This window comes from Ammospiza nelsoni, chromosome 7, assembly GCF_027579445.1.
Source record: "Ammospiza nelsoni isolate bAmmNel1 chromosome 7, bAmmNel1.pri, whole genome shotgun sequence".
NCBI classification, from domain to species: Eukaryota; Metazoa; Chordata; class Aves; order Passeriformes; family Passerellidae; genus Ammospiza; species Ammospiza nelsoni.
In genome coordinates, this window is record NC_080639.1 from 38,949,121 (window position 1) to 38,971,730 (window position 22,610).

The window sequence follows — 22,610 nt, forward strand, 5'->3', positions numbered from 1 at the left end:
GAAAACTCAATCCTGCCTTGCTCAGTTTAAAAGCAGGCTCAGCTTAAGCTGAGTTTCTTCCAGCAAATTAAGATATTAAGAAAACCCCACCATTGGAATAATGGACATTCCCAGTTTTTTATTTTTGATGGGAAAACCAAGGCAAACCTTTTAAAAGTGATATTCCCTGAGGAACAAATTCTTTTCCCTTGAATTTGTGTGTATGCAAGGGAGTAAGAGCACTGGAAGAGGTTCCTCCCTGCTTACAAACCCTCAGGACCTGTCAGGCTCTAAATCCTCTCCCAGCTCCATGGCAGACTGCAGGACCTGCTGCCCTCCTGTTTCCCAACTCTGCTGGGCTGTTCCCACTTGGAGCCCTCCCGTTTTGGGATATAAATCCAGGGAGGTGGTGGCAGGTGAGCAAAGCAAACCTGGCTCATTGATCAGTCCTGGAGCAGCAATTACCCCATCCTTCCTGGGAGAGCCTGCAGGGAAAAACCTGGAATATTCCAACCTGGATTTCCACACCAAACACCTATGGATACCAAAAATCCCCCCAAGCCCTGTTTGACCAAATCCAGGTGGTTTTCCCCCAGGCAATGGGTGATGAGCTTCCCTTCAGGGGGAAACAGCAGGACTGGGATGGGCTTTCCCATCCCAAAGCATCCCAGTGAAAAATGGTTACAACCTCCTGCATTTTATATTCCAAATAATTCATTTCAATCTCAGGGTGTTCTTAAGGATTCTCAGCCTTGTAACCACCCCAGCCAGAAAATTCCCTGGATAAATTGATCCTTTGGGTGTTTGTGCACTGGTAAAAGTGGTCAAAATTCAGGAAAAAACTCCTGAAAAGGAACCTGAACAGTCTTCAAGCAGGTTTTGTGAGTGATTCTGTGGCTCAGAGCTGTACAGAGTATTTAAGGAGAAATAAATACCAGTACATGCTAAAAGACAAGGTTTAATCATTGATAAAAATGTACAAAAATATTCCAAGGACAGCGGCTTCCCAATTTTCTCACCGAGCAGGGCTGGGGGCACCTTCCTGAATGTGCAGGGGCTGGAAAACAGGGCTGGAGCTGCTTCCTCCTCCCTCCTCTGGGCTGTGCAGGTACATTCTGCAGCAGGTTCTTAAGGCAACACATGGAATTGCGTTTAACACCGGATTTTTATTCCTAAGTTTTCGGAAGGGGGAGAGAAAAGGTGGAGAGAAACGCTGGCTAACAGCCGGGCAGGGCCGGGGTGGGATTTCGGGAATGCCGAGGTGGTTGCGTCCCAAACGCTCCCTCTGCTGGCACAGCAGGAGAATCCCCATCCACAACACTCCCTGGATTTGGGATCGATGGGAGTCGGGACACGAATCAGTCTTGGACGAAAGCCCCGGTGTCACACAAGCCCAGAATCCAGGGGATTGCAGAACACAGCAGGACGTGGATTCCTTACTCCTGCTGCCTTCCCAAAAAATCCCACCCAACCAAATCCATCAAAGAACAAAAGCACAAAGAATTAAATTAGGAGTTTTTTCCCTAAGCTGAACTGGGCTCTGCCCAGGCAGCCCAGGGTTGTTCCCTGGCCTGGGAAGGACACTGGGAAAGTGCTTGGGGACACTGCTGCCACCTCTGTGTCCCCTCCAGGGGATCCCAGCCCCATCCCGCCCCGCAGCTCCAGGCCAGGCACAGCTCTGCCCTCAGAATTCCATGGATTTTTCTACTTTTGACTGGATTGAAGTGGTAAAAAACTAAAAGCCACCGCTGTTGTGGCCATGGGCCACCGGCCACTGGCCCCAGGGCCTTGCCCACACAAGGCTTGGTTTTATTTTGCCACCTGTAAACATTTTTGGTATCAAGGATCTTCTCATTGATCTTCATCCAGCTGCTCCAAAAGAGTCCTCCTCTGTTTTTCCAGCTCCCCCTCGCTGAGCTCGCTGCCAGAGGTATCCCAGTTTCCCTGTGGAGAGAAGGGACAGAGGTCAGGATGGGATTGTCCAGGGAGGTTCCAGGGACAGGCACACACAGCCAGAGCTGCTCTGTGTCACTCAGAAACCCCAAAACCCAAAGTGGGGAATGGCAAAGACCTCCAGGATCCTCCAGTGCAACCTCTGACCTCTCCCAGAGCACACCAATGGAGCTGCATCCAGCAGAGCCCAAAGCATCGGGAAAAACAGCAAGCAGAGCTTACGGAATCTTTTCCAGGCCGTTTTTTAGTGGGAGATTTATGCTTGGACTCAGATCTCTGTCTGGCTCTTTCCTTCTCACTGTCCCTCTCTCTATCCTTCTTGTCCTTCTCTCGTTCCACATCAGATTCTGGTGAATCCTGTTGAAAAAAAATGGGAATAGTGAAAATTAATGTTGAATATTTTTAAGTCCAACCGCCATTTAAAGAATTGTAGAATCATGGAATGATTTCAGTTAGAAGGGACTTTAAATTTCATCCCATTCCACCCCTGCCATGATCAGGGAAACCTTCCCCTATCCCAGGTTGTCCACCCTGGCCTTGGACACTTCTAGGGATGGAGCAGCCACAGTTTCTCTGGGCACCCTGTGCCAGGGCCTCCCCACCCTCCCAGGAAGAAGCAAAGCTCTTTCTGCATTTTGGATCCTTCCAGAGCTTCCAACACAAGCCTGATGCTCAGGCAGGCACAAGGAGTGGCTGGGATACTTCCCAGCTGCCCCCAGCAAAGGAGAACACCTGGATTTGCCAGGATAAACAGCAAATCCCAGGCTACTCATGGAGTCCTTCACCTGGAGTTAAAACCCTCCAAATTCAGCACTTTTAAGTGGTTTAATTGTAGGAGTAAAGAAGAGAAAGGAATATTAGGAATATATAACAGAAAGTTGTTATTTTGGCAATACCCTCCTCCATCTTTATCCCAATTTTTCCCTAGGATCATCCAGCCAGGATTACTGACAGCAGGTGCCAGGTTGTCCATAACCCAATTAAAAACTGAGCTCCACTTACAGACTTGTGCCTCCTCTTCTTGCTCTTCTTCTTGTGTTTTTTGGACTTCTTGTAACTCCTCTCTGCAGCCACAGGGAGAAACAAAACGGCCAGGAATCAGTGGATAAATCCCAAAGGAGAAGAGCCCAGCTGGTTTAAAGCCAATCCCGTCCCATCCCGTACCGGACTCGGCGCTGGAAGAACGCTCCGACACCGAGCGCGATTCCGAGCGCTGCCGCTTCTTCTTGGAGTGGCTGTCGTCATCCTCGGACTCTGAGCCCTTCACACAGCCCAGGGGAGAGTTCCAGTTAGTAATGGCAATTCCAGCAGCAATGGGAATGGCAGAGGGAGGGTTTACTCACCGAGCGGGAACGCGAGCGCTTCCGGTGGTGTTTTTTGGATTTCTTCGAATGTTTCTTGGTCTTGGAGTGGTGGTGCTGACACTCGTGCTGTGGGCAAGGCAAGGAGGGGAGAGCTCGAAATTCCAGCAGGGATTGGCCTTGGAAAAGCCCTAAAATCCCAGCTTGCTCCACCATGGGGAAGGACAACTTCCCTGGAGCAGGGTGCTCAGCCTGGCCTTGGACAGTTCCAGGGATGGGGCAGTAAAACCTCATCAGCTCCTACAGGACATCCCAAAAATCTGATGGGATGCTTTTCCTCATCCAAGAAAGTTGGGAAAGGATAAAAACTCCATAATCACCATTTCATGGCAGAACCACCTCATCAGCTTCTACAGGACATCCCAAAAATCTGATGGGATCTCTCTCCTCATCCACAAAAGCTGAGAAAGGTTAAAAATTCCATAAAATCAGCATTTAATGGGAGAACCATCTCATCATCTCCTACAGGACATCACAAAGAATTGATGGGATCTTTTTCCTCATCCACAAAAGATGGGAAAGGTTAAAAACTCCACAATCACCATTTAATGTCAAAATACCTAAAAATGGGCACTGCTGCCCTGTTGGAGCTGCAACACTGGATTGCCATGGATCTGCTCCCTGGATTCAAGTTACATCCAGCTTAAACCCAACCCTTGCTCTGCCTAATTGGAAATTACAGAATTAAAAGTCAAAATTTCAGTTCAAATTCTTCCAAATTCCAAGAATTGCAAAAGACCCCCAAGTGTGAGAGCTGAAAAATCTAATTTATCTCCTGATATCATTTAATGGAAAAAATTCCATTAAATCCTTCCCCTTCCCACTCAGTTTAGAAGGAATTTTCCTTGGCTGTTGATTTCAAAAATAAAGGAATAATTACCTCAAGTACATGAAGGAAATCCTTAAATATCCTTTTCCTTTCAGATTCCAGAGTGATGTCTTCAAATGCTGGTTCCTTCACAAATCTGTCTCTGATCTGTCAGGAAAATTAATTCCATTAATGACATTCAAAGAAATTAAATTTTAAATTTATTAAAATATTAAAAGAAATAGAAGAAAATAATAAAATATAATGTAGTAATGAAAATGTCAATAAGAAATAAGAAAACCAGTAAGGAATAATAATAATAACAACTACATAAATAATAATGAAGATTAAAATAATAAAAATTATAAGGCATAATAAAAGTAATAAAAATAAGAAACAAAATAAAAATAAGTAATAAAAATAAGAAAACTAAAACCCTGAAGAAATAAAATTAAGGAAAAATAAAAACAATAACAGAAATATGAAGAAATAATAAAAATTTAAAAATTTGAAAATATAACAAAAATAATAGAAAAAAATAAAAAATAAAGAAAATAATTTTTAAAAATAATAACTAAAAAAAAAACTTAAGTTTTCACCAGTTGATAAGCTCCTGAACTGCTACAAGACTAAATTTTTAATCCCAGATTTCCAAGCAAATCCCAAATTTCCAGTGTTCAGGAATGCTCTAACTCATGGAAACATGGAGAATCCCACTGCTTTCCCTGCACATTCCATTCAAGCTTAAAAAAACCCCAAATATTTATATAAATTATCCTTGGAAAGGAAAGCTTTTCCAGGGTATTTTATGCAGGACAAAGTTCTAAAGAATTTCAATTAACATTGGGGCAGTTGTGGGACTTTTTGAGGGGTTTTGCTTTTTTTTCCAGTTCTTTTAGGATGTTTTTTGTTTCAAAAGGATGAAGCTTTTCCCACCCAACTCCAGGTTTTTTCAGAAGAATCCACAGGGTGTGATGGGATTTTGAAGCCCCATCCATGGGGTTTGATGGGATTTTGAAGCCCCATCCACGGGGTTTGATGGGATTTTGAAGCCCCATCCACGGGGTGTGATGGGATTTTGAAGCCCCATCCACGGGGTGTGATGGGATTTTGAAGCCCCATCCACGGGGTGTGATGGGATTTTGAAGCCCCATCCACAGGGTGTGATGGGATTTTGAAGCCCCATCAGCAGAACCAGGACGAGCCTGGTGAACGCGGGGTTTTTTAGGGATGAGCAGGGGCCTGTTTGGGATTTTGGGAATGTTCTCCCCGAGGAATTCTCATCCTTACATCCTCCCAGACAGCATCCAGCTCGATGGGAGGGGTGGCTTGTTTCAGCATGCTCTTGAAGGCCGATTCCTTCCTCTTCATCTTGCGGGCCTCCTCCTTCTCCCGCTCGCGTTCCCGCGCTTCCGCCTTCTCCAGCAGCTGAGGGAATGAGAGGAAAGGAAATCCATTTCTTGGGGTTTCTGCACAGCTCTGCACTCTCAGAGCTGTGTCTGAGTCACTTGGGAATGACAAGGAAATTTATTGCTTTTCTGTACTTAATTATTAAATCAAAACTATGATATTAAATTATTTTATCAAAAATTAATCAGTTATTTCCTTTCCAAGAATGGAATTGCTGTTGATGAAAATCCAATGATGCAAAACTACAGAACCACACAAATCAGGAGAAATCTTATGTACAAAAGGAGAGCATCACTGAATTCCTATCCCAGAATTCCTCAAGTTTGGGAATGCTGACTGCTTGGATAAAGGTTTATTTTTACTATGGCAACTGAAATCAGTTAAATAACCCTAAATAACAGAATATTCCTCAAATATTATGGAATTAGAAATATGGAATAGAAAACAAACCCTAATTCCTGTCTGGAGAAGGGATTTACCATCCTAATTATCCAGATATCCCAATTAATTAATGAATTAATTTATTAATTCATACTTACACTGTTGAAAGCCAGCTTGATATTCCCTGCATCCAATGTGGTGGCTCTTTTAGTGGAGCTGATGACAGTGACAAAATCCTCAAAGGAAGTGTTCACCTCCACCACAAATCCTTTATCCTGGAAAAAACAGCTCCTTTGGTGTGAGGGAAATCAGGAATTCCTTCAATTGCAAGGAAATCCCAGCTCCCTTGGATGGGAAATGTGCAATGCAAGGAGGAGCCTTCAAGGTAATGCTCACCTTTAAGATGTCTTTAATTATCTTCTTCTCGTCGTGGTAACGAGCTTTTAAATCCTCCACATAAAACTTGAACAGGTCAAGTGCTGTTGATCCTGAGGGAGAGTTTAGTTAAGCCACAGGTCAGGTTTAACCCCAGAGCTGCATTTTTAGGTGTTAAAAAGTAGGAAGCATTGCTGTGGCCTGCCCCCAATCCCAGACTTCCCCCTTACCAGGCTGGCCCAGCATGCTGGTGAATCTGATGTCGGAGCTGATGGCTGGGTACAGTTCCATCCAGGAGGACATGGAGTGTAACTGCCCGTGCTCGTGCAGCTCATCCAGAAACAGCTGCAAAACACAGGGGAAATGGCAATTTGGAGCCATTCCTCCAGCTTCTCCTTGGTACCAGCTGGGATGGATTGGCCTGGTAACTGGAATTCCACTTTTGTTCCACAAAAATCCCTTTTTCTGTTGTTCTTCCTGCTTTTCTCCACCACCTATAACATTCCAGCTGCATCTCCTTCCCGTCCAGGCCTATCCCCTCTGATTTTCCCTTGGGTGTAACACAGCAGAGAAAATGCCACAACCCAACACTTCAGGCTTTAAACACCCCCTTGAACCAACCCTCAGAAATAAAAAAAGCCCATGTGGAATACCCCATGATATTCCATGATATTTTTAGGACAGAACCCCAAATTGCACCAACCTGGAAAGATTCCCTGTTTTTACGTTGCCTCCTCCTTTCCCTCAGCAAACTTTTCTGCTTCTCTTCCTCCTCCTCTTTCTCCAAGGCCCTGATATGTTCCTCAAAACAGATCAGGGCATCCTCCTTATCCATGTCTAGCAAGAACACAGGGAAAAAATCAGGTTATTCCTTCCAAGTCAGCAAGAATCCTCCTTCCCAGAGAATTCCAGAGCCCACAGACATACTCTGGAGCTCCTCATCCTCAGCAAAGGTGGGGTTGTCCATGAGGTACTGCTGGGCCTCTGACCAGGTGGTGCAGTAGGTGACATTGGCCATGTTATCCAGGATGTTCTTCAGAGCTTCCCAGTTCCTCTTGCGCAGCTGCTTGGCTTGTTCCTGAGGGGCAAAGTTTATTTTTGGGGCTCAGTTTGAGGTGCTTTGGATAGAAATGTAAGATATCTAGTGTGTTCTCCAAGAAAATATGAAATTAATCTTTAATTTATATAAAATCACAGAGTTCTAGAGTGGTTTGGGTTGGAAGGGTCCTAAAAGCTCATCCCATTCCAACCTCCTGCCCTGGACAGGGACCAGGTTGCTCCAAGCCTCATCCCTGGACACAAAACAACACAATTTTCCCATCTTATTATTATTTCACTGATTCAGAATAAAATCCATCATGTGATTGATTAAAATCCCCCAAAAATACAACACATGGTAAAATCAGCAGGAATAAATCCCAATAACCCCCAAAACCCTCCCTAAAAGCTGCTGTTTATCTGCCATAAAGCCTCAAGCACAGGTTTAAAGTGATTTAGGAACAAGTGAGGAGATGTTGGGTGGATTTGAGGGGAATTTACCTTCTCCTTCTTGGACAGGAAGAACAGAACATCCTCATAGATCTCCAGCCGGTCCCGCTCGGATATGGCATTCCACACTTCCATCTCCCCAAACATCTGCTCAGCTTTTCTGGGCAGAGCAAATCAAAACCACACAACTATTTATTTATTTATTGTGACTGAATTATTCATCAATCCCCCAGAACATCAGGGAGAGATTTGTTCCAAGGAAGAACAGATTTATAGGAATTCTTGGTTTTCCCTCTTGGAAGTCTTTTTGCGATATATTTTGAATTTTTATAAAGGAAGAAAAAACTAAAAATGGAAGTTGATGCCACTCTAAGCAGTGTATCCATGAGGATTTTTATCTCAGATTTTTATCCCAAGTCTCTTACTTGTATCTGGTGGTGGATGTCATCTTCTCATGGTTTTCCAGGAAGCGCTGGAAGGATTCCTTGGCTTCCTTGTACTTGGATCTGGCTTCTTCCTTCTCCTCTTTCTCTGTCTGAACTTTGTAGGCATTAAAGGCCTGCTTCTTTTCACTCAGCTTTGCCAAAGCACTTTCCAGGAAAGGAAAGGAAAGAGCAATGTTATTTGTAAATAAAAAAAAATCAGGAAGACAAAGACAATTAGAAAAATCAGAAAAAAAAAATCAGAAAAAAAAGAAAGAAAATCAGAAAAAAAAGAAAGAAAAAAGAAAAGAAAATCAAATAATCAGAAGAAAAATTCGAAAAGAAGAAAACCAGAAAAATAAGAAAACTGAGGAAAAAAAAAAAGAAAACTGAGGAAAAAGAAAGAAAAGCCAGAACAATCAGAAAAGGAAAGTAAGAAATATAACTAAGAAAATCAAAACCAGAAAGCAAAAGGCAATGGTTTGAATAATCTGGATTTGAGATGAAATTAATCTGAACATTTTAATCCCCAAATCAACATAAAATACCAACTTCCACACTTTTTCCCAATAACAGTGAAGCTGTTGGAAGCATTTCTTTAGGGAGGAAGGAAGACAATTCCCTGCCAATGGCACAAGTGCAGGAGTATCTGCTGCTGACAGAATTTTAGATTTTTTGGAAGTAAATTCTCTAAAAAAAAAGGTTTGTGTGGAATTGAAGAGGACTTAGTACCTGTATCTGGGGTCATTAATGATCATCTTCATGGCCTGCTCCCAGGAAGCATTGGATGGAACCCTCTGTGAAAACAGGAAATTATGGATGAATCAGACCTGGAATTAACATCCAACAAGGAATAATTCCTTAAAAACAGCCAAGGGAAAAAAAATAAAATATTCTTTTCATTACAATGTTCTTTTTCTTTCATTTCCTCAAGATGAGGAATTCCTCCCCAAAAAAACAAGTAAAACCTGGCAAATAAAAAAAAACAACCAGGTTTTGTAGTTCAAGAAAACATTAATAATTGGTCAATAAAATATTAATAATTGACCCATATACCTTTTCTTTTAACAGTTCTTTAAATGCTTGTTTGGCCTCTTCCTTTGTGTTCCATGTGTAGGTTTTTTTAACTGGTTGTGCATCCTCATCCTCCTTCTTTGCAGCAGCACTAAAGTAAAACAAATTTTATGATTTCAGAAATTTTTTCTAAGATAGAGTTGCTGAAGAGTCAAAAATCACCACAAAGTGAGTTTTATGAACAGTAACTTCAAGTAAAAAAATAATTCTAATAATTCATACAAGGCTTTTTCTTACAGGCACCACAGCTGATGAAAAAAAGATCAAAAAAATTAATTATCGAGGCAAAATACTTCCCTCTTGCAATTGGCTGCCTGCTGAAGTTATCTAGAAATTATTCCTAAATATATGTTGAAATTCAGCAGGAATATTAACATTTTACATAAAAATATAAAAGAAGTGCATAAAAATGGCCCTTTTCTCCTTAATTACGTTCTGCTGTCTAAAATCCCCCATAGCATTTCTTTTTTTTTTTTTTGAATTATAAAAATCCTAACTTATAATTTTCCACACAATAGATCTTTCATTATTTAAAATAAAAAGGAATCATGGCTGGAACAAATAAAAATATAAAAATCCCTTTAGTATTTTATTTTCTTCCAGTGATAACCAATGGCACAGATCCATGGAAAAGGAGCATGAAGAGGGAAGTGTTTAATGGCACCCTGGGAAATTCTTACAGACACTGGAAAATCCATGGAATGTTCTGTCACTGATGCTGCTGAGAAATGGAAAACTGCAGCAAAGCCTTGAGGCTTCATAATGACCATGGAATCATGGAATGGCTTGGATGGGATGGGACAGTAAAGCCCACCCAGTTCCATGGGCAGGGACACCTCCCACTGTCCCAGGCTGCTCCAAGCCCTGTCCAGCCTGACCTTGGGCACTGCCAGGGACCCAGGGGCAGCCCCAGCTGCTCTGGGCACCTGTGCCGGGGCCTCATCACCTTCCCAGGACACGATTTCTTCCCAGTCCCTGATCTAAGCCTGTCTTCTGTTATCTCAAAGCTATTCTTTCTTGTCCTGTGGTAAATTATTCATTCCCTTGAAGAACTTGCTTTAAGTGTGCTACAGGCTTGTGGGAAGACCTTGGTGTTTGGGATGGGAACCGTGGAATGGGTTGGGTGGGAAGGGACATTAAAGATCATCCCAAGCCACTCCTGCCATGGCAGGGACACCTCCCACTGTCCCAGGCTGCTCCCAGCCCTGTCCAACCTGGCCTGGGACACTTCCCGTGATCCAGGGACATCCACAGCTTCTGTGGCAACTCCATCCCAGAGCCTCACAGGGAATGATCTCCCCCAAATCCCCTTTCCTGGAGCTGACATCCACCCCCTGGCACTCACTCTCCCGATGCCTCCTGCTTGGCTGCCTCATCGGTGGCGGCCGCCGCGGTGTCCGCGCTCCCATCCTGCGTGCCGGGGGCGGCGCTGGCCTGGCCCTGCTCCTCGGCCGCGGCCGTGCCAGCCGTGTCCGTGTCCCCTGTGGTGGCAGCAGGGGCAGATTCCCCCTCGGGAGCAGCTCCTGCAGGAGCAGCCGTGGCCGTGGCGCTCTCGGTGGCCGGGGCCCCGCTGGCCCCGCTCGGAGCGTCCCCAGCTGTGGCCAGAGCCGAGGTGGCGGCAGCCGCATCCTCTGGCTTCGTGCTGGGGACAAAGGACAAACACAACAGCGGTCGCTGCTGGCTCTGGTCTGGAGATTTAGGGCAAAGGGACAGCTTAGGGATGTGGCCGAAGTGGGGAGTGAGGGGTTTAGGGTGAGGGAAAGACTTGGAAAAGGTTTATAGGCCCTCAGGGAAAGGGGTTTGTAAGGCCCTCACGGAAAAAGGGTGAAAGGCCCTCAGGGAAAATGGGTTGAAGGCCCTCAGGGTAAAAAAGGTCTGAAGGCCCTCAGGGTAAAAAAGGGGTGAAGAGCCTCAGAAAAAAAAGGGGTTGAAGGATCCTAGGAAAGGTTTGAAGGCCATCAGGAAAAAGGGTTTGAAGACTCTCAGGAAAGAGGGTGTGAAGGCCCTCAGGAAAAAAAGGCTTGAAGGCCCTCAGGAAAAAAAGGCTTGAAGAGCCTCAGGAAAAAAAGGCTTGAAGAGCCTCAGGGGAAAAAAGGGCTGAAAGGCTCTCAGGAAAAAAAGGGGTTGAAGGATCCTAGGGAAGGTCTGAAGGCTCTCAGGAAAAGGGCTTGAAGAGCCTCAGGAAAGAGGGTGCGAAGGCCCTCAGGGAAAAAAAAAAGGCTGAAAGGCCCTCAGAGAAAATGGGTTGAAGGCCCTCAGGAAAAAAAGGGTGAAAGACCCACAGGAAAAAAGAGGTGCAGACCCTCAGGAAAGAGAGTTTGAAGAGCCTTAGGAAGAAAGGATTTGTAAGGCCCTCAGGAAAAAAAAAGGGCTTGAAGGCCCTCAGGAAAAGGGTTTGTAGGACCCTAGGGAAAGTTCAAAGACCCTCAGGAAAAAGGTTTAAATTTCCTCAGGAAAGGTTTAAAGATCCCCAGGAAAGGCTTGAAGGTCCTCAGAAAAAGTTTGAAGGCCTTCATGAAAAAAATTAGTATAATATTAAAAATGTACCTGTTTTCTTCAGCTTTAATCATTGCTAGAGGAAAAAAGGAGAAAAACAATTAAAATATAGCTTTAAAATAGTTCAGGTTCACAGGGAGTTCTTGTAATTATTGATTTAATAAAAGCAAAGTTTTACATGTTTTTGTTACTATCAAAATTTTTCATGTTTGTGTCCTTCAAATACTGAAATCAATCAAGATTAAAATAAAGTTTACAAATGCCATTACAGAGAGATTGGGAATATAAAAATGACTTTTTGGTTTAAATTATTCTTTTAATTTGTAAAAAAATAGTTCAAAGACCCAGAAAGAAAATCAGGATCATTAAACAGAATTTTAAGAACAGAAATATTTAAATTACTGCTGCCTATTATTTTTTTTTAACACTTACTCATTCCCCTCAGCTGATTTTGTTGCTATTTAAATAAGTTATGTAATTAATTAATATATGTTTATATACATTAATATATATGAAATGAAAATACAAAGTCTAGGACTCTTACCTTCAAGATCCTCCAGCTCTTTGGGTTTTGCCCAGCGGGATTCCTTTGTTTGGGAATTGTAATAATAAGGCTTCCCAGAGTCTGATTTATACTCCTTCCAGGGACACTTGGACAGCAATTGCTGATGGAGAGAAAACAAAGATTTTCCAAGGAAAATCTCCTTTAGTAACTCCTTAAATAAAGATTCTTATTTCCCTCTTCCCTATTCCTGTTACTTAAATAAGCAATTATTAGGTGGGATAATTATGGGGCACAAGGCTCTGGGTACATTAAAGTTGCTTTCCTGGAGCTCCTTCTTCCTGAAATTCCTTCCAATTAAGGAAAAAAAAAATCAACAAAATTCCAAGTTTTCCCATTTTTTCCCTTGTGGATTTAACTTTGGTTAAGGTTTATTTTCAGCTCTCAGCTACAAACATCAAATATTCTTGAAGAAAACAGAAAAATTGGTTAAAAAGTGGAAAATAAATCACATTGGATCAATTTGATTTGATATTATCCAACAGAAATAAAACAGGGGAATTCTCAGGAATTTGTGTATTTTAAAGCATTAATTTGACCAAACTAGTAATTTCTAGGAATTTTTCTTCTCTAAATAATAAATCCCCCCACGTTTTTAATAAAAAAGCCTATCTAAAAATGAGAAAAATGAGGAATTTTGGCCACTTTGCACCCTCAGGTTCTCCCAACACAAGGAGAACAATCCCAATATTTTAGGAACATTTCCTATTGGAAGAGTTTGCTCCCACTGCTTCCAGCAGAATTCTCCCTGCTGCAGGTGTCACTGGAAATCCTCGCGTTCCCACAGTATCCCAGAATTCATTTGGGATTTGGTTACCTCAGCAGGGGTTTTGAGGTCATCTGGCTTCTCCCACGTGGACTGCTTGGTCTCAGTGTTGTAGTAATAAGTTCTTCCATCCGGGGACTTGTGCTCTGTCCACGTGGATTTCTGGGAAAACCCCAAGGGAAGTGAATACTGAGGTACAAAACGGGATCCAGGCGCACAGAAAGGGTGGGATACACACCTGCTTGGAGTGCTCCTCGCTGCCAGAGCTGCTGCTGGTGGAGCTCTGCTGGACTGTGGACACCACGGGATGCGTTGCCTGAGGGGAGACAAAACAGGCCTTGGAAAATGCTCACTCACTGCTGGGTTCCACCCAAACACCCTGGATTCTCCAGGTGGTTCAGCAGCACAGCAAAGGCAGGGAGCCAAATTCACACCTTAAGTCAGAATTTTCCCCAAAAAAACCTCCTTATTTGGGAGTGGAGCTGTTCAACTGCACATTCCCAAGGGCCTGATTCCCCCAGGATGTGCAAGTGAAGGGGTGAGACTATGACAAGCCCAAGTCACAATTCCCGCAGCACTCCCTGTTCCCACAGCTTGAGGAAAACTTGCTTCAGGAAGATTCTGGTTCCCTGAGCTCCTTCACACCACAATTCCTGCTGCTGTCCCTGGAATCAGGACTGCATCCACCTGCTGTGGATCAGGGATTGGATACAGCCAGGGAAAACTGCATTTCCTGACAGGCCAAGGGACAGGATGGAAATCTTATGGAAATAATGTGGATATCATCTATTTAATAATTACATTGGGACAAGGCCCACAGATTTCAAGGAACAACCAAAAACTTGGAAAAAAAAAGCAGGAGAAAAAAACTGAATTAAGGTTTTCCTTTAAATCCCCAAAACCAAGTTTGCCCCACACCACTGCAGAATTCCAACCTTCTAGAACTGTGCTTTCCACATACCTGAGTCCCAGGAGGGGTTACTCCTGAAAAATAAATAATTAAAAATTAATTAATGGTTTGGTTGCTTCACTTTCCTAAATATTTCTCCATGTGTGCAAGGAAAAAAAAGTCCTGGGCACCAATGGAGACCTCCATTGAAATGCTCCATTCCATATTAGAAAAAAGCGGATTTTTTATTGTTTCAGCTGATTTTGTTTAAATATTTAGAAATTATTTCAAGTTGTTTTACTCACCTACTTGTGCATCCATGCTGTTCACTCCTGGCTGTAAAAATAATTAAAACAATTAAACATTTAAACAATAAAATTTAAGTAATTAATTCCTGAGGAATTAAATCCTAAAAAAATTCCAATATTCATTATTCAAACAAGGCTTTTCTGCCACAAAAGGCTCAATTCCTTAAATAAGGATTCCTGCTTCCCCCTTAATTATTCCTGCTCCTTAAATAAGCAATTAGGTACATCATCAGGTGGGATAGTTATGGGGCACATGGCTTTTGGTGTATTAAAATTGCATTCCTGGAACTCTTTCTTCCTGAAATTCCTTCTAATTAAGGAAAAAAAAAATCAACAAAATTCCAAGTTTTCCTATTTTTTTTCTTTATGGATTCAGCTTTAGTTACGGTTTATTTTCAGTTCTCAGCTACAAACATCAAATATTCCTCAGGAAAACAGAAAAAAATGGTTATAGAGTGGAAATAAATCATATTGGATCAACTTTATTTGATATTATCCAACAGGAATAAACCAGGAAATTCCCAGGAATTTCTTGTGTATTTTAGGAGCAATAATTTGAACAAACCAGTAATTTCTAGGAATTTTTAATGTATTTTAAGAGCATTAATCTGACCAAAATACTGATTTTTAGGAATTTCACTGTTTCAAATCAGCACAGCAAAATTTGTGCTCAGCACTTCAGGAAATTCCATTGGAATTTAGGGATTTAAATCTGCATGGGAAAAAAAACCCATAAAAATAATGATTTCTAAATTGAAATGGCTGGAACTGGTTTTAAGTGAATCTCTTAGGCTTGGACTAAATTTATTTCTTAAGAACAGGATTCAATTTATATTTTTTCCCCTCAGATTTCACCTGTATTTTAACTTTTCCCTCTTCACTTCCACCCAAAGAACTCCTCATTCCTTGAGCTATTACAGCAATTTTTATACTCAACTGAATTTCAGGAACTTTTAATAGAAAATCTCTTTCTAATGGACTCAAATCTCTTTAATATTGAATTTAAATTCTTTAAGAAATTACAATTCAAGAGAGAAGAATCTCTTGGTCAGACAATTTAACAATCCAAGGTCACAGCGATTCCTGCCACACTGCAGGAAGTGAAGGATAAGGAATGAAAGAAAAACCAAAAGGAGTTTAAAGACTGATGAAAATCACAAAAATCTTATTTTATAATCATTCAAGAGCCACATAAAACTCCACTGTAATGAAAGATACATTTAAAATTTAAATTCTTCTTTTCTAATTAAAGAAAGCCAATAGTGATTAACTGTAACTGCTAAAAAGAGCTTTTAAAAATTAAACAAAAGAAATGAAATTAAGCTCACAGGAACCGTGGGCTGCATGGCAGCCTGGGACATGTGGGACATCATCATTCCAGGCATCACCGACTGCATCATTCCAGGCATCTGCAATTCAAGAGCATTTCCCACATATTTCAGCATATTCTCAACACAAAATACTGTACTGTTATTTAAAAGCTGTTATCTGATACTTCTTTTTAATTTAAAACAAAACAACCCAAACGTCCCTCTTAGGCAAGGAAAAACAAAACAGATTTGTGAGATTGTGATTCCCTTCACCACATTCCCACTAAACTGGGATATTCCTATTAGGAATGGCATGTCCAGATTCCAAATCTGGACAGGAAATAACAATAAAAACAATTTAAACTCTGAAGGAACAACAGCAAATGATGTGGGAGCTGATTCCATGACCGAAATCCTGAGTGACAGCAGGAAAAGCAAAGGTTGGGAATGATGAATTCCTGCAGAATTCCAAGGCTACAGGGAATAAAGGAATAAAGAAAGGTGAACTCCCAGGTATGGCATTTACCTTCAGCTTTTTGCTCTCCATCTACCAAAAAGTCCTGAGTTGCTCCCTAAAATATGAAATATTGAAATATTCCCTGGCTAAGTGTGGGAATTGTGGAAAAGGAGGTACAGAAAAGCAGAGAAATAAACCAGAATTTCTACTTTACTTCCTAATGAACACACACAGTGCTAATGCGTCAAATCCTCCTCATTTTTTAAAAATTAAAAATTTAAGAAATTTATCTTTACCCCAGAAGCTGCAAATTCCCACTGCCTTATAATTTAAGGAAAATAGGGATGCTGTGCCCATGGAATTAATTGCAAAGGAAGAGGAATTGTCACCACAGGCTGTTCCCAAAGCTTTAATCCTTCCCTGCCTCTCTTCCATAGGAGCATCCCAAGGACATTCAGCACTCCTGGGACATTTATTATACCCACAAGGAGAATTATTTCTTTCAAGAGTTGAGGATTTCATCACAAACCACACAGGAAATGTGGCAACTGAGAAGAAAAGCTGCCAAAAGCAGGGCCACGGTTGTGGCTGTGTCACCTTTTCCAATCCCAGGGCATCAGCAGCAATGGGATACAGGGATTACAAACCAACCTCCAGGATCCCAACAGGAATTCTGCAACAATTCTGTAATTCCTTGTTTCTGCTCTTGCTGTAATGTTCATGTGTGTAGGAACTGGGCAAGAATTACAGAAATGTGAAGTCTCAAGACAAACTTATCCCTTCAAAATCTACAGGAAGCTTCCAAAAAACTGGAATAAATCAATCCAAATTAAGGACTGATAATTAAAGTTAGAGGTGCATTAATTACCTGTTCTCATCCAAAAAAACCTGAATAAATCCCAAATAATTGATTGAAAGTTACAGGTGCATTAACTACCCGTTCTCATTCCATAAACTTTAATAAATCCCAAATGATTAACTGAAAGTTAGAAGTGCATTAATTACCTGTTTTCATTCCAAAAACCTTTAATGAATCCCAAACTAAGGATTTATAATTAAAGTTAGAGGTGCATGAATTACCTGTTCTCATCCAAAAAACTTTAATAAATCCAAAATTATGGACGGATAATTAAAGTTAGAGGTGCATGAATTACCTGTTCTCGTCCAAAAAAATCCGAATAAATCCCAAATAGTTGATTGAAAGTTAGAGGTACATCAGTTACCTGTTCTCACTCCAAAACACTTAAATAAATCCCAATCTATGGAATGATAACTAACATTGGAGGGGCATTAATTACCTGTTCTCATTCAAAAAAATCTTGAATAAATCCCAAATGATTGACTGAAAGTTAGAGGTGCATGAATTACCTGTTCTCATAGCAGTTTCCAATTAAAGTCACAAAGGTGCATCAATTCCCTGCTCCCCACAAGAAGACTTATAACCCCGAGTCATCCCCTCTCCTTTTCCCAGGGAGATCCCCCCTCAGGGCAGATCCCTGGAACACAACACTGCTGGAACTGCCTTACCTGCCCCATCGGGGGTCCTCCCATGGGGGGCATCATCTGAGGCATCATCCCGTGGGGGACCGGGGGCATGTTGGGGGGTCTCTGGCCCATGGGGTGCATCCCCATGGGGGGGTAGTGGGGCATTCCGGGGTGGCCCATCTGGAAAACACCAACAGCAGGGAAATCAGCACCGAGGCAGCCACCCCACACACGCTCCCCAGAGGCAGTAAGGAAAAGAGCTTTGCATTATTCCAACACTTTAAGTACTTTCTGTTGCACACAGATACAACAGTTCTGAGAGTACCTTAAGATAAAGCCTGGACAGAATTTCCCTTGGAAAATACATTTAGCAGGAGGAAAAAAAAAAAAATCAAATTATGGATCACAGAATCCCAGAATGGTTTGGGTAGGAGGATCTTAAAAGTTCTTGCAGTTCCACCCTCTGGGACACCTTCCACTATATCAGGTGTTCCAACCTGGCCTTGGACACTTCCAGGGATGGGGCAGCCTGGAATTCCATCCCAGGAATCCCCAGCCTCACAGGGAAGGAATTCTCCCCTAATTTCCCCTAACTCTACCACCTTTCAGTCCAAAGGCAGTTTTCCAGTGATTTTTTTCTTATCCCAGTCTCCCTGGCGCAGGGAGTCGCACAAAGAAACCATGAGCAACTAAAAAGGTTTCAATGTTCTGGGCAGAACTCCTGACTTTTCCCAATCACATCCTCTCACAGCACATGCAGTGACAGCTCCTGTTTCCCAAGCCCCAGGTAATTCCAGGTGGAACAGGGTTTCCTAAAAATCTCTTCTGGCCCTCTTTGGAGTGCTGATTCACTTTCAGAGGGACCTACCACCCTGGTGCTGAGAAGATCCTCCCAAGCCTGCTTTTCTCCAGGCTGAGCCTCTTTCCAGTTCCCTCAGCTGCTCCTGGGGCTCCAGATCCTTCCCAGCTCTGGATACAGCCAGGTCTGTGCTGCACTGTGCCCTGGGGGGCATCGGGAAGGGCATTCCCAGCAGGTCAGGCAGGGATCCTGCTCTTCTGAGGCACCTCTGGGGAGATCCTGCCCCTCTGAAGCACCTCTGGGGTGATCCTGTCCTGGAGGCACCTCTGGGTGCTGTGTCCAGCTCTGGCTCCTCAGCCCAGCAGGGACAGGAGCTGCTGGAGCTGAGCAAAGGCCTGGAGCATCTCTGTGCCCAGGAGAGGCTGAGGGAGCTGGGGCTGCTCAGCCTGGAGAGGAGCCCCAGTGAGAGGGGCCTCAGCCCTGGCTGTCCCCGGGAAGGCTCCAAGCAGAGCCCAGCAATGGCACCAGAGCAAGGCAGGGACTGATGCCCAGGAAGTTCCACCTGTACACGAGCAAGAGCTTCCTCCTTGTGCGGGTGACAGCTGCCAGAGAGGTTTTGGCGTCTCCCCCAGCGGGGACACCCAGAACCGCCCGGACACAGCCCCGCACCACGGGACGCCCATCCCACCCGACCCTGCGATGACCCCGGAGCAGGAAGGCGGGTCCGGCTTCCGCACGCCGTAACTCCGTTATGCCCCCCGATGCCGCACTCACCATGAGAGAGCCGCGGTCGACGCCGCCGGGCCGCATGGCGGGGCTGAGCAGGGAGCCCCCGCAGCGGCCCAGGAGGCGCCCGCGCAGCGGCGGCCGCGGGGCCGCGGGCCCGAAGGGCAGCAGCGGCTCGGGCTCCCCGCGGGGCGGGAGCAGCGGCGCCAGCAGGCTGACGGGCTTCCCCGCCGGCCAATCGGGGCGCGCCGCCAGCCGCGCGCTCTTCGGTGATTGGTCGGCGCCCGAGCCCACCGGCCGCACGGCGTCGCCCGGCGTCAGCTGCATGAGGGGCGGCGGCTTCGGCAGCGAGAACGGCAGCGGCTGCGGGGAGGCGGCGGCGGCCGCGGCCGTGGAGTCCCCGCCGGACATGGCGGCGAGAAGCGGCCCGGCCCCGCGGCGCGGCGCTGGCTCGGGAGGCTCCCGGGAGCGCGGGGCGCGGAGCGAAGCGGCAGCTGCGGCGGCCGAGCGCGGGGCACGCCGGGAAACCGCTCACGTGGGACCGGGGGCGGTGCGCGATCGGCCGGGCGGTACCAACAGCGCCGGAAGGAGGGGGTGACTTCCCGCTGCACCATTTCGGCTCAGCTCGGGAGGTGGCGGCAGATCCCCCCTCAGCCGTGCTGCGGGTGGTACGCGCCGCGTTCGTGCTTCCCCCCCCCCCCCCCGTGACGGTGCGGGTGGTACGGGCCAACTCGGACCCCCCCGCGCCGCCGCCGTGGTTGGCGCCGCTGAGGGGGAGCGGCCGCCATGGCGGGCGGGAGAGCGCGGTGGGAGCGGGGAATATCCCATCGGGATCGGGGAATATCCCATCGGGATCGGGGAATATCCCATCGGGATTTGGGAATATCCCGCTGGGAAGGCACCCTCAGGGACCAGCCCATCCCACTGCTGCACCTGCACAGCCCCACAGTCCCCCCTGTGCCTACGAGTCCTTTCCAGGCGCCCCGGGATCTCCGGCAGCCCTGAGGCCGTGGCGCTGCCGGGGATGCAGGGACAGCCTCGGCTTCTCTGGGAATTCCATTCAGGGACTCCTCTCCCTCACAGCCAGCAATTCCCAATATCCCACCCATCCCTGCCCTGTGACCGAGGGGACCCATTCCCTGTGTCCTGTCCCTCAGGGCCGTGGAACAAAGGCCAGAAAAGGAGAACTGAAAGCAAACAATGTTAACGCTCAATGTAACCTCAGCTGGAAGTGTCTAAAATGTAACTCTGGTTTCCCGGGAAAGGTTAAAATCCCGCTGTTTTCCTTACACAAAGCCCTCCTGTCAAGTTTGGGTGCAGAGGAAGGAGTTAATTGATTAAATCAAAGTAAAATTGTGTATGACTTAAAATTCCTACCCGTCAATCAAATCACTGGGAGAGATGCATTTGATATATTTTATAATCTTGGTTTAATACCCAAAATCCACCCAAAGAAGTGGGAGAACGGCTGGGAAAGTTGGGGAGAAATTCCCAATAATTTATAATTTGGTTTTGTGCCACTTCACACCAAGTTTATTTGGATGGAGTCTGTCCCACACAGCAGAGTGGGAGAGGGCTGGGAATTCTGAGGGATAAATGAATTTAAGGGGGGACTCCAAACTTTATCTGTGTTTCTCTACCAGGAATTGCACAACTTGCAACATTTTCCTGTCCCCAGCATTGCATGGCCCATGTCTCATTGCTGTCCTTGAGCAGAGAGGATTTTCAGGGATGTGGATTTAATTTTCCATAATATTTCTGGATTTCCACGCACCTCCATGGTTATCAGACGCCTCATTTTACACTTTATTGTGTAGATATTTTATAAATCTTGGCTGCGGTGAGGCAGGGGCTGGTTTGGCTGAGCTCATGGAAATATGGAATGACTGGGACAAAAAGCACAGAAATTCCTGCAATCCCACCCTTCCTTGGGCAGGGACACCTCCCACTGCCCCAGGTGCTTCCAGCCTGGCCTTGGACTTTTGGGATGAGCACCAACCCTCACCCCCTGAGCCTAAGGAATTCTCTAAATCCACCCTAAAAGGCCTCCGTTAATCAGATTTTTCTGCCGTGATCAAGTAGTGAAATGGAAATCTAAATTGATTTTTAATTAAATCTTGAAATCTCATTTCAATCTCTCCTGGTGTGCAGTGAACAGAGCTCCAGTGGGGCACAGCTGCTTTTGTCGGCCTAGGGTGTAACTTTAGTACTTGGAGTATTTTTATTTCTTTATTTTTATCCACAACTGCCTAAAATAATTTAAAATAAAGAGAATTTATTTAATTTTTTCTGATTTTTAAACTGTTTATGTGGTTTTACAGAAATTTTGATAGAGCATCCAATCCTTCGCTCTTCTTCCTGATCCTGTAAGAAACTCCTGTTTTTTAATCTGGATTTTCAGACAGCATTTGTAGGAAAATACAGAATTCTGAAATTAAGAAAATTGAAATAAAAATTCTGAAATAGAGAATTTTGGAATAAAAATTCTGAAATACAACTTCTGAATTGCAGATTCTGAAATAGAAATTCTGAAATAAAAAATCTGAGCTGAAAATTCTAAAAAAGAGGACTTTGAAATATAAATTTGGAAATGCAGACTCTGAAATAAAAACCCTAAGACACAAATTCTGAAATCCGAATTCAGGAATACAAAATCAGAAATAAAAACTGAAGAAAAAATTCTGAAATACAAATACGGGAATACAAATTCTGAAACAAAAACCTTGAAATTAAAAAAAAAAGTGAAATAAAAATTTGGAATTATGAATTCTGCCATGCAAATTCTGAAATATGGCATTCTGGAATACAAGATATTTGGGACAGTGAGGACAAGGAGCCCTGGAATTGCTTTTCCATGGAGTTTTACCTGTTAGCTGGAATGTATTTAAGCAGCGGGATTTGTATTTAATGTATTTAACCTTTTTTTTCTCGTAGAAAAACTCTTTTATTTCCTGTAAACTCAATATAAAATTGCTCTCAGATGTTTCCCAGGCACCGAGAGCCGGATTTCTGTGGCAAGGCGGAGCATTCCAAGGGAATTCCTGGAGCGGCCAGCAGGGAGAGGGCTCGCACACGGAATCTCTCGGGCAGGGATCTGGCAGCTTGTCCCGGGATCCCGAATCAGCAGCGCTGGGCAAGGACTGAAACCAGAGGGCTCGGAAAGAGATTTTCCATTTCCCATCCATTTGGGATTCTGGGATTCCCGGGAAAACGCGGGGTGGTCCCATGGGCACAGCGGCCTTGGAGCCACGTCCCACCCAGGTGAAACCTCGCTCTGTGCATTCCCAGACCCGGCATTCCATGGCAGTGGGATTCCATCCCGTGGCATTCGATCCAATGGGATCCAGCGGGATTTCATCCAGTGCAACCCTGTGGGATTTGATCCAGTGAGATCCAGCGGGATCCAGGGGGATTTCATCCAATGGGATCCAGCAGGGATTCCATCCAGTGGGATCCAGCAGGATTCCATCCAGTGGGATCCAGGGAGATTCCATTCAATGGGATCCTGCAGGATTCGATCCAGTGAGATCGAGCGGGATTCCATGCAGTGGGATCCAGGAA

The 22,610-nt window shown here is 44.5% G+C and overlaps 1 protein-coding gene across 1 annotated transcript; it reads right to left on the reverse strand.

The window, feature by feature from the left end:
- Positions 1 to 917: 917 nt before the first annotated feature.
- On the reverse strand, positions 918 to 19,539 carry PRPF40A (pre-mRNA processing factor 40 homolog A). Its single transcript, XM_059476011.1, has 26 exons — positions 19,098 to 19,539; positions 17,567 to 17,704; positions 15,601 to 15,681; positions 14,270 to 14,300; positions 14,037 to 14,059; positions 13,314 to 13,391; positions 13,127 to 13,237; positions 12,292 to 12,412; positions 11,799 to 11,823; positions 10,597 to 10,893; positions 9,234 to 9,342; positions 8,910 to 8,974; positions 8,181 to 8,345; positions 7,807 to 7,915; positions 7,195 to 7,345; positions 6,971 to 7,104; positions 6,498 to 6,612; positions 6,289 to 6,380; positions 6,051 to 6,167; positions 5,392 to 5,529; positions 4,174 to 4,269; positions 3,276 to 3,362; positions 3,097 to 3,193; positions 2,935 to 2,996; positions 2,155 to 2,289; positions 918 to 1,923 (listed from the first exon to the last, which is right to left on the reverse strand). Exons 1-26 carry the CDS (start codon positions 19,458 to 19,460, stop codon positions 1,831 to 1,833), a joined length of 3,033 nt encoding a protein of 1,010 aa, XP_059331994.1. The 5' UTR covers positions 19,461 to 19,539; the 3' UTR covers positions 918 to 1,830.
- Between the last annotated feature and the right edge of the window lie 3,071 nt (positions 19,540 to 22,610).